Source organism: Palaemon carinicauda, chromosome 7, assembly GCF_036898095.1.
Source record: "Palaemon carinicauda isolate YSFRI2023 chromosome 7, ASM3689809v2, whole genome shotgun sequence".
NCBI classification, from domain to species: Eukaryota; Metazoa; Arthropoda; class Malacostraca; order Decapoda; family Palaemonidae; genus Palaemon; species Palaemon carinicauda.
Window position 1 is genome coordinate 119,368,060 of NC_090731.1, and position 12,500 is coordinate 119,380,559.

The window sequence follows — 12,500 nt, forward strand, 5'->3', positions numbered from 1 at the left end:
TTGTGTGTGTGTGTGAAGAAAACACCAAAAGCTGACACGTGATGAATATAAAAAGTATTATAGCCCCGAAAAGAAAAATGAAAAGACTTGATATATATATATATATATATATATATATATATATATATATATATATATATATATATATTATATATATATATATATATATTCCCGAAATGATCTTGTAAGGATCTTTGTAATAAGAGAACTTCATGTTTACTTAACATCACAGGATGTAACTAGAATGATTCCTATTTACTTAATAAAAACACTTCTCAAAGAAACCCCTATTTACTAAGAGATATCAATTCGGAATCGACAATCATCTCAAATGACGTCACTCCCTCTCTAACCTCCACCTATGCAGGATTATTAATTCCAGAACATTCTACATTCTATTCTACATTTCCTACATCCCGCACCATATACCGAATCAGATCTGTATGCGTCTTAGTAGGTTCACAAGAAATAACTATTCATTAATGTTATTGATATAGATATGGCGACCAATTACATAACAATAACGTAATGATTATGATAACAAGTTGGAAAAAGCACCCAGAGAGCGTAGACCTCCGCCAAAGCAGCTGAGTTCCCTCCTTCATATCATATCGACCTTCACTAGGCCCTTATTTATTTGCTCAAGGAGACAATTATCAGCAAAAAATATTTCTATTTTAAAGTTATTGATTTCGTTTTTTTCAAGTCATATCTAATTAAATTCACAAAAGTAACCTTCTTGGTGAAGGCAATGAACAGTAGACAATATGTATAAGAGCATACATAACGCATATAATGACAACACGATGCAATTAAAGATTTAAAGAAATAACACTATATCGTGGTCGGAATAATGTTTACAGGATTGAAACTGAAGAATCCTTCAGAAAATTCCTGGATCCGGACGGTAGATCTAATTGCTTTTAACTTAGCTCAATTCTAATTGCTTCTAAGTTAACTCAATTCTGGCATATCCTGAAATTTTCATAAAATCTATCCGTAATTAGCAAAACTATCAAAATGTGTCCGATCTCGCAATAGTGAGGAATCCTTTTAAAAATATCCTGGATCGGGATGGTGATTCGGATCACCGCTAAAATTTAATCACTCCCAAGTTTCTGACATATCCTGAAATTTTCATCAAAATTCATCGGTAACTTTTGCGTTAGGCTGATGACAAACAAACAGAGGTGAAAACATAACCTCCTTGGCGGAGGTAATTAATATTAATACTACTATTACCATTCACATCACCGTAAGGATTTAAGCTGTAAAGTCATATCTAATAATACTCCCCTCGAGAGATTATTAGGCGAGAAGAAAAAAAACACGGGTCTGAAAAAAAGAAGAAAGGATAGTTGATCTGGTGCTTAGGTGTACTGCGAATATGTTTAATATAAGGGGATTGATTGTTGGGTATGACAGTCAATGGTGACATCATCATCATCATCTTCATCATCATCTACGCCTATTGACGCAAAGGGCCTCGGTTAAATTTCGCCAGTCGCCTTTATCTTCTCCATTCATCATCTATTTCGCGCTTCATAGTCCTCAGCCATGTAAGCCTGGGGCTTCCAACTCATCTAGTGCCTTGTGGAGCCCAGCTGAACGTTTTGTGAACTAATCTCTCTTGGGGAGTGCGAAGAGCATGCCCAAACCGTCTCTATCTACCCCTCATCATGATCTCATCCACATATGGCACTCGAGTAATCTCTCTTATAGTTTCATTTCTAATCCTTTACTGCTAGTTCTCTCCCAATATCCTTCTGAGAGCTTTGTTCTCAAATTTACTAAATCTATTGGAGATTATTTCGTTGTCATACCATGACTCATGTCCATAGAGTAACACCGATCTTCCTAAACTGATATACAGTCTGGTTTTTGCATTCGATTTGATTTCGAAATTTTACTTAACATAGCCATTGTCTGATTTGTTTTCTTCAATCTTTCACCAAACTCTCATTCTAAAGACCCTGTAATGGAGATCACAGCTCCCAAATACTTGAATGACTCTACCTCACCAATCCTCTCCCTTTGTCTTAATACCTTAGTTGGTTTTACTTTATATTAGTGATGCAATGGACCCCAATCTGCGGTCTACGGTTGCACCTCTATGCTCCACTAGCCTTGTACCCGCGGGCTCTTTATAAGATGGTTACAGTTCCCTTGATGGCGGCAATCTACACCTCATTTAGGCTTGGGCAACTTGGTATCACCTGAAGGTCTTTTCTTCATAAGTCCTGTTACCCCCACCACCACAGGTATTATTCCTATCTCTTTCAGTTCCCATGAATTTTTCAGGTCGTTCTTCAGTCCTTGATATTTCGTTTTTTGCCTCTCAGCTCTATTGAAGCCAAAATCACTGGGTACTGTTACATCTATAAGCTTTGCTGTTTTTTCTTCGTTATTCCAGATCATAATATCTGTTCTTATAGCACCTTCTTCTATATCAGGGGTGGGTAAACTTTTCAGTGTAAGGGCCACATTAAAAAAAATAAAATTTTACTGGGCTGCATAGTATATTTTCCAGTATAATTGATATCTACAATAGCCAAAATATATTGTTTTCAAACTGAAAATGCAATAATTTTTAATTTATTAGCATTTTAAAGTACTGTAGACTAGAGGATTCCCATGAAACGCATTTATTTAGAAAAACAATTTATTTAAAAAAAAAAAAAAAGCAAAGTAACTCTGTTTAAGAAATAGAAAAATAATATATTTTTATTAATCAATAATTTGGAGTAGAAGTTCAAGGTAAACATATAAATTAAATCCAAAAGGACATATTTTATATATTTAGGGAAAAACTTCACATGAAGCATATTTGCTTGAAAACAAAGTAACTCAATTTAAAGACAAGAAATATTTGTATTGATATTTTAAAGCAGTAACTTCACATGAAACATAAACATTTATTAGACAAGCAAAGTAGCTCAGCAACTGAGCAACAGAAGTATCAAAATGACTCAGTGAGAATTATGCAATTGACTGCAATCATCTACCAGTTTGTTGAAATTAGGTTGCTTGTACTGATTCTTAACACTGACTGAAGATTCGAGTCTGAGAGAAGTGACCTGTTCTTTGACTTGTTAACTTTCAATATAGAAAAAGTCTGCTCACATATGTAAGTTGATGCAAATATCACAAACATCTTTCTTGCAAAATTTTTCAGATTTATAAACTTTTCTGAGTGCAGAGATGCATAAAACTCGACCAGTGGTTTATTTTCAAAGAGCCTCTTTAAAGAGTTGTCGGCTTGCAAATCAGTCAGTTCTACCTGCAGTTCTTCAGCAGCTGTTTCAACGTCACAGGCAAAAGGTGAGCTGAGCAAATCAAACTGCCCTTCAATTGCCTTGAAATCGGCAAATCTTCTGATAAATTCATCTCTTAGAGCCGTCAACTGGTAACTGTATTTGTCTGATAGTGCTTGTGTAACAGTTCGTGTTTTCAACAGAGGAAAATGAACAAAGTTTTGCTCTTTAAGCTGCTTGGAAAAAAGTTGAAGTTTCAATTGAAATGCTTTCACTTTCACATACAATTCATGTGCAAATAAACCTTTGCCTTGTAGTTTTGTGTTTAACTCATTCAGCTTTTGCATAATGTCCACAGCAAATGCAAAATCACAAACCCATTCGTTACACTCCATTTCCCTTGAAAAGTCACAAGAAATGTCTTTCATATTAAAAAACAAGACAACCTCTTCTTTAACGTCCCACATCCTCTTCAATATTTTCCCCATATTTAACCATCGGATATTTGTGTGGTACAGCACATCAGTAAAATCAGCCTCGATGTCTTCCAAGAAGCTTCGGAATTGCCTGTGATTCAGTCCCCGTGCTCTTATTAAGTTCACTGCACGCACCACTGGATCCATAACGGGTTTGAGTTTAAAAGATGATCTACAGAGGCTTTCTTGATGTATGATGCAGTGAAAAGACAACACACTGTGCGATGGAAAATCTTCTTTGATTTTATCATTCATCAAGGTCACAAGGCCACAGTGTTTACCTATGAGTGAAGGAGCACCATCAGTTGTAATACTTGCCAATTTATCCAGGCTTAATCTAGACCTGATTAGACTGTTAATGACACTATTGTATAAATCTTTTCCAGTAACAGTGTCTTTGAGAGACTCCATAGATAACAACTCCTCTGTAATTTCGAAGTTTTCGTCAATTCCTCTGATATAAATGAGTACCTGGGCAGTATCCTGAATGTCATTACTCTCATCTAAAGCAATAGAAAACCACTGAAAACTAACACTGGCTGTTAACACCTGATCTTGAATATTCATTGCAATTGCATCTATGCGACGAACAATAGTTCTTCGTGACAGAGATATGGCTTCCACTTTAGATATGACTTCAGGACACACAACACTGACAGCATCAACCATGCAATCTTTAATAAATTCTGCTTCTGCAAACGACTTATTTTGTTTTACAATTTTATTTGCCAATACAAAACTTGCCTTTGTTGCATTCCTTTGTAAAGATGAAGTTTTTTCAAATACATTTTGTTGTTTCTTCAAACTTTTCATCAGATCAGTTGCCTTCTTTTGCAGTTCTTGCTTTGATAAATTGCTTCCAAAGTTAGTGTGCTTGGTTTGAAAGTGCCGTTTCAAATTGTATTCCTTGAAAACAGCAACTGTATCATGACAAATCAAACATACAGCTTTAACTCCGACGTCAGTAAAGAAATACCTTTCAGTCCACTCTTTGTTAAATACTCTGCATTCGTCTTCAATTTTTCGTTTTTTAGAAGGCTTCGAATCACTCATTTTGGGTAAAGTTTGAAAGATAGTAAAAGCTGTGCTGAAATAAAATGTCCAACGTCTTCTTTCTCTGGAATCTGCCACGATACTGAAATGATTGAATATAAGGCAATAAACTCGTTGGCGCGGTAACAAAGTTACAACGTGACCAAAACGTTTTGTACACTATCGAGATTTAATCCCACTGGCCACTGGTAGCAAACGTGTCCGATACACGCTTCACTCACGCATACGCCCATCCCAGATGCCGAACTGCATCTTTATTCAACGATGGCCAATTATAGATTAAAAAATGAATAAATAAAATAGAATAAGAAAATTAAAATCATGAAAAAATCTATTTCCCTCTGGTTGAAAAAAAATAATGAGTGAGAAAGGATGCAAATAAAATAGAGAAAAAATGCAAGATAGAGAGACAGAGATAAAAAGCAGAGAGAAAGAGATAAAGAAGAGGTCAGGCAAGAGAATAGCCCTTTTGTCCGTAACAAAAGGGCAGGGAAAGAAATAGAGTGAGCGAGAACAAATTTCCGATTATTTACATTCCAATTTTAAAATACTGGTTATAAAATCCTTTTGGACATTTAATATCCAATATTTGGAGGGCCGCATGAATTCCATGCGGCCCTCGGGCCGTAGTTTGCCCACCTCTGTTCTATATAAATCTTCCTGTCGGGATTATTTTATCATAAAAGATGGCAATGCCTCTGTTGGAGGTAACTGGATCTGGTTCATGCTCCCATACCTTATCTTTTACTTCAATTTTGTATTCTTTACACATTTTCCAATGTATATATTTACAGATGTTATTGTGACAACCTGTATAGCTACCATCTGCATGTAGAGTCTGGCAGGCTGAAACCAGATGACCAACACTCTCAACTGCTGCATGGCAAAACGTACATTGGTCGTTTCATGATATGCCCACCATTTTCTAGAAGCCGTTTGTTAATAGGCCTTGGTCTTGTGCTCCTATTATCCTCCTTTCTCCATCAAAACCTAGATTTCCATTTCTTATCCATCTGAGTGACTCTTCTTCGTCTATGGAATCTTTTTCCAGTTCTTCTTGAAATCTTCCTGCTCTTCCATGGTGTTTCCACCTTTCCATTACAAGTTTTTTCTCTCTAGCACTGAATTTCTGCCTGGTCTTCCTGGCTATCATTATTGCTGGAGTCTGTTCAGTGCCCTTTGTTCCCAGTAAGTAGTTTTACATTAAGAGGAAGACTTCAAAACGGTTATATGAATATGCCAAGGAAATGAGAGAGAGAGAGAGAGAGAGAGAGAGAGAGAGAGAGAGAGAGAGAGAGAGAGAGAGAGAGAGAGAGAGAGAGAGAGAGAAAATGGTATATAGCTAAAAATCGACGATAACTATGAAGCCTTAGAGAGACAAAAAAATAGAGAGAAAACAGAAAGGGCTAATGAATGCATAAACTTCAGGGATGGGGTCACTGACTTAGCAGAGATCATTAAAAGAAATAAAAGATGCAGATGGGGTTAAAAGGAAAATAATGTATTGAACGATCAAAAGTGAGCGTATGAAGCGTAGCCTATGCGTAGTAGAGTAAATGAATGAATGAATGGTTTGAAGTTCTCTGGCATCCTGACATCGAAGGTCATTGACGCCGATATCGTTTATTATAAATATGGATTAAAAGAATATTCAATTAAGACCAGAAAAGTAAATATGTTATAGAATTTAAATAGCATTAAGAAGACCGGCTTCTGATATGAATTTAAAAATGCCACTAGCATTGTACGACACATTATGTCCAATGAACCTGCCATCTTCACCCCGAGCCTCAAACAGATATCTATTTCTTTCTGTGCTATAAGTGTTAAATACAATAGGATAAAAGCGGTAATAAAGTAAAACAGTAGAGATTTTAAGTGGTGTAAAAAAGCTAATTCAAGGAGAGTAAGGGATTCTACTGTAGAGGGAAGTTAATAAGCAGAGAAACACACTCAACCAAGATGGTCTTAAATGATGCTAAGGGCAAGTTTCGATCAATAGAAACAATAGTAACGTGTAAATAGAGTGAGTATATTGAGGCGTTGTTGAATAAAGAGGGTAGAAGAGAAAGATATTTCGATTTTAGAATATTAAATGGTCTTACTGTAAATCTAACATTAACGAAAATATGAGGTGTTGGGGTTGCAATCTAATACTTGAAGAATGGAGTTGACAGGGGCTGGTGGGAATACGAATAACATCTTCAAGCATAGTAGTACCAGTGTCACTGATTGTTCAACTTTGTAAACTTGAAGGCTTTCTTCATAAAATGATTTTTATGGAATGGGTCAGAGGAATAAGTGATCCTTAGTAAAAGTGCCCAGATGGTAAAAGTAATTAAAATAATCTTCACTTCACATAGTTTATCTGGATATGAACATGTTAATATTATTATTGAGAAAATTTGGCGTCAGAGAAAGACCACTATTGTTTTAGGCCAGGAATAATGTATGTCAATCAAGTGTTTGTTATAGAAAAGCTGTGTGAAGAGTTTGCGATTAAAGTTGGATGTGGTATAGATGAAGTTATAGATCTTAGATATATGGGAAGTGATGGGTGGCGAGGAAGTATGGTATACAGTAGAGGGAAATATGATAAAAACAATTAAAAAGTTATTTTATATAATCGGTTTATATTTGCATGTATGAACATAATTGACGGGAAAATCTGCAAAAATACAAGAAATTTATGAGTACATTCGTGATATAAGGATAAGAGGGCAAGAGTAGCATGATTAATATCAGAAAATAATACAGTATTAATCAGTAATACTGAAGACAAGCTTCAGATGCCGATAAAAACGTTGAATGGGAATATAAACGAGAGTTAGATTATGGAGGTAGAAGTTAAAAAAGGACGATAATGAATGTTAGTATGAAAGATGGAAGAATGGAGGTTGATTTATATTGATATTTTCAGTACTTATAGGAAATTATCATTTGGTGAGAAAAGATGGGAGTCATTGAATGTGTAATGCAGGTAAAGAAACTGAAGGCGAAATGTAAGAATGGACTGCTGAGTCCCCTGTAATTTTAAACAGAGAAGTGTCGATATTGATTGGCATGGTAAGGAAGAAAGTTGAATCGGCTAAGATTACGGTTACGGTTCATTTTCCATTTGCCTACACACACCGAGTAGTCTGGCCTATTCTTTACATATTCTACTATGTCCTCATACACCTGACAACACTAAGATTACCAAACAATTCTTCTTCACCCAAGGGGTTACTGCACTGTAATTGTTCAGTGGTCACTTTCCTCTTGGTAAGGGTAGAAGAGACTCTTTAGCTATGGTAAGCAGCTCTTCTAGGAGAAGGACACTCCAATATCAAACCATTGTTCTCTAGTCTTGGGTAGTATCATAGCCTCTGTACCATGGCCTTCCCTTGTCTTGGGTTGGAGTTTTCTTGCTTGAAGGTACACTCGGGCACACTATTCTATCTTATTTCTCTTCCTATTGTTTTGTTAAAGTTTTTATAGATTATATTGGAGGTATTTATTTTAATGTTGTTACTGTTCTTGTAATATTTTTCCTTGTTTCCTTTCCTCACTGGGCGATTTTCCCTGTCGGAGCCTCTTGGCTTACAGCATCCTGCTTTCCTATCTAGGGTTGCAGCTTAGCAAGTAATAATGACAACAACAACAACAATAATAATAATAGTAATAATAATAATAATAATAATAATAATAATAATAATAATAGTAATAATAATAATAATAACAATAATACGATGAATTGCTTGTGAGCTATGTGAAAGTGATAGAATCGCAAGGACATGACACAAACGGGCTACAAACTCTAGCATACAGTAAGTGACAAAGGGAGTCAAACAGAGAAGACATAGTTAGGTTAAATAGAGAAGACAGCGAATGATTGACTCGAGAACAGGATGTTTGATTTACAAATCTCAGGAGGAAGAAGTTTCGAGAAACAGTAGGTTCGGCCATTTTAATGTGCAAAGGGTGTTTGAGTAGAGGGTCTCAAGGTTTTAGGAAGTGGTAGCAAGCTTTCGACGTAGTGTCTTAACACAATGCTAATGATTTATCTGTTCAAGCATATGAAGTAGTTGAAGCTTGAAAGTTATCCACAAATAGCTTCATACTTGATAAAGTATATAAAGGCTAAATGTGTCATTAAATGCGGGTTTGCAGTTTTAAGTTAACTCAAGTAAAGGAGAAAGTCTCATTGTTGGCAAAAGAGGTTTAGTGAAATCGTTTCTTTGAACATGGATTAGCTAAAGTTAGGTGTAATCTTTGCACATCAATACTTTTTTTAATTGCATGCTGATAATTTTGTTTATAATAAACTTTATTGTTTTAGAATGGCTTTATGAAAATACACTAAATGGATCAATTGTAATGAAAAGAAAATTAATTTACGCAAGAGAGAGATAGAGAAATATATTGCAATGAAACTGTAATAACATAACCTATATTTTAGAATTTTCAGGATCCAGTCCCTGTTCAGAGAATTTAGAAAAATCTTCATAGTTCAAATGTTACTGTATCTTTCCTTTTTCTCACCCTTTCAATGGAAAATAAGTCATTGAATGATTTTGTGGCCCAATTCTATTTCTTGATTTCCTTTCCTTAACTGAGCCTTTTAGATTCTTTTGTTTAATTCTTTTTTTCTTGTTTTATTTCATCAAAAGAAATTTTTCTAATATTGACACCAAATTCTTTTTCATTTTAAATTTCATTTTTTATATTTTGAGTATAAAATGACATATGATTTCTATTTTATGATTTAGGATAAATCAGTTAGTAAAGATATCCTTTGTGTATTAAGTTGTATGTGGAAAATTGTCGCTGTAGTGTAATTATGGGAAACTGTGAAGGGCTATATCCAAGTCACTTTTAAATCTAGCTATTGGATTTTATCTTTTAGACATTTAGAAATTAGTGTTACTACGCTTCACTAGAAAATAAGATGAAAATGAAATATTGTATAATAGTAAAAAAGACTATACTGTCCTATCATCTGCACTGTACTGCAAAAGAATAAAGGCAATTCTATAAAACTGCAAAGAATTTACCACTGTTACATTCAGCAGAAAACTCGTCATTTTGAAACCAATTACTCTCCACAAAATCATTTTCTTCCGAGGTAATGAAATGCAAACTTTTTGAAGAACTGCATCTCCATTGCAAGTACATGTAAATAATAGTCTTTCACAGACACAATGAGGTTTACACAGTTTAATTCTAACTTAAAATACTGTAAACTTAGCAGCTAAATCACCCTTCGGTTGTCATCTGTTGAAAAGAAAAAAATCAATTTAGGTATTTAAGAGTTCCTGCTCTTTACAGGTTGGTATAAAAAGAAAAAACGTCTGCAAATATCAAATCTATAATCATATATATCAAATCAAATTATGAAATGCCCTTCTTGTAATCTCAAGAAGTTGAGATGAGTGGGTCGTTTCTTAGGAAAATTTAAAATTTTTTTAAGTAATAGATTGCAAAGAATGCTGTTGATGGGCCCTATAATGAAGATAGGAATGTGATATCCGGTATTCCGCAGTGTAGTGTTCTTTCCCATTACTTTTCATACTATATATACATGACACGTGGTTTGGTCTAGAAAACAAGTTTTTTTTTTTTTCATATTCAGATGATGCTACTCCCTTTGCATCAATTCCATCTCCTGAATATAGATTTGAGGTTGCTGAATCCCTTAATAGAGATCTAGCTAAAATTAGTGCTTGGCGCAAATCATGGAGCATGAAGTTAAATCTTAACAAAACTAAAAGTATGATTGTAAGTAGGTCAAGGACAGTGGCTCCTCAACATCTGGATTTCAGCATTGATAATGTTTCTTTAGCTCTGTATGACTTAAAATTTTTGGTGTGATTCTCGATAGCAAATTTACTTTTGAGAAACACATTAGATCTGTCTTCTTCAATTACACAAAAATTGGCTTATTGAGAAAGTCTTTTAAGATTTTCGGTGATCAATATATTCTGAAGAAGTGTTTAATTATTTCATTCTACTTTGTATTGAGTATTGTTCTCCTGTCTGGTCTTCAGCTGCTGATTCTAATCTTATTTTTGGGGGGATAGGAACTTACGGCCTATTAAATTGCTTCTTCCTGATCTAGATCATACTGGTACCGTCGTTTAATTAGATTGATATAATATTTTTTATGATTCTGACCATCCTTTACATTCAGATTTTCCAAGACAGTGCCAGCCTGTTCGTAATACTAATTACGCAGTAATTCTAATAGTCAGGCCTTCTCCATCATGAGGCCTAATACTACACAGTATTCTAGAAGTTTTATTTAGGCTATTCAAAGTCTCCTTGTTGATGTTGGAGAATTACCTTTAGACCTTAACCGAATGTCTTCTATCGTTCGGTATTTGTTTAGGTAGCAAAGATTCCTTAATTCTTTAGCCATTCAGAATGCGAGCCTTGTAAGGCATTATAGATATTTTGAGTTGCACCCAAAATCTCCTCAACGTTATGGCTATCGGGTGAAACAATTATTAAACAATCTTGATATAATTAGAAGTGGGGTGCTTCAATTTAAGATATCATCAACCCCTGAGTGGAAATTACCAGAGATATCTTTTTGTAAAGATTTTATTGGGGTTAAAGAGAACATTACTGAATTAGAAGCTAGGTCTCTTTTTATGGAAAAAATTGAAGAACATAGGGAATCGATGCTGGTGTTGGATTTGGAGTATATAGTAGTTCTTTTAACTGTAGAGGTGCACTTCCTCCAATATCTTCCATATTTACTGCCGAGCTATTTGGCATACTAACCGCTATTGAGAAAATAGCGCTAAAAGAGGAATCAATGTGCAAAAATCCCAAACTATGGAAAGATCAATACAAAGTTAAGTGCTGGTAATGTTTTTAATCAAGACCCGCAGTATGACCCACAATACTGTAACTTGAGATACTCAAACATCTGGGAGAGAACACATGGTAATGTGATATAGCGATAGGAGAATTGCCATGATGAATTGAAAGAGTGGAGTTATATTCTGTGACTTTTTCTGAACTTATTTGTTGTTATATACAACATCGATAGCAGATTGCTAATTCAGAAACCTCACCAACACATAATGATTGCATGTAAGATATTTAGTAACTTAGCCAGGCTGTCCTGGTTTTAAGTACTCACCGATCATCTATCTTCCTTTTACATGGTAGGAATTGCCTACATATATAGACCTCAGGCAAGGATAACAACTTACGGTGTGCATGAAACATAATAATGACCTAACACTGAAATGTTTATCACTAAACTATATATCTATAAGCTTTTGTTTTCAAAAGAACAAATATCGTTTAGATACATGTCTAGAAACCTATCTAGTGCCATGATCCCCAAATGCATTTCATTGGAGCATTTCTTTTTATTGGTACGAGGAAGCCGCGAGCCATTCCTCGAGCACTCCTTTTCGTATAGATCCGATAGAGGGACGGTGCTATTCCAAACGACGAAGGAAGGGCTTCTTGGTACTAGCAAGTCGCTGGCAATCTTGTTGTAATAATCGAGAAGGAGCATGTCATCGAAGACGTAGCTAGAATATCTCTGCAGGGCATGGAAGCGAAAGGGACAATTATACACTAGAAAGAAACGAATGTGTGATAATATTTCAAAGAGAAAAAAAGATAAAAGGAAGAGATTCTATACAAATAGATATTGGATTCCATTGTATTTTATTTCTAACCACGTCAAACGAATATCAGTGGTATTATGCTC

General features: G+C 35.0%; 3 protein-coding genes across 3 annotated transcripts in view; 1 reads left to right on the top strand and 2 right to left on the bottom strand.

Annotated features, from left to right (window-relative positions):
* Window positions 1–12,500, top strand: part of LOC137643997 (arylsulfatase B-like) — a 636,333-nt gene that overhangs the window by 101,962 nt on the left and 521,871 nt on the right. The gene's annotated exons all lie outside the window — the stretch shown is intronic.
* On the bottom strand, window positions 3,002–4,399 carry LOC137644503 (general transcription factor II-I repeat domain-containing protein 2-like). The gene has a single exon (XM_068377475.1). It carries the CDS (start codon window positions 4,397–4,399, stop codon window positions 3,002–3,004), a length of 1,398 nt encoding a protein of 465 aa, XP_068233576.1.
* Window positions 11,631–12,500, bottom strand: part of LOC137643627 (uncharacterized) — a 13,525-nt gene continuing 12,655 nt past the window's right edge. The window contains exon 6 of the mRNA XM_068376347.1: window positions 11,631–12,329. Within this exon, the coding sequence (XP_068232448.1) occupies window positions 12,048–12,329 (282 nt within the window). The 3' untranslated portion in view covers window positions 11,631–12,047. The remainder of the gene's footprint in view (window positions 12,330–12,500) is intronic.

What these genes read in the sequence shown, in the direction of transcription:
- LOC137644503 (XM_068377475.1), bottom strand. Translation starts at nt 4,399, where the DNA reads ATGGTTGATGCTGTCAGTGTTGTGTGTCCTGAAGTCATATCTAAAGTG.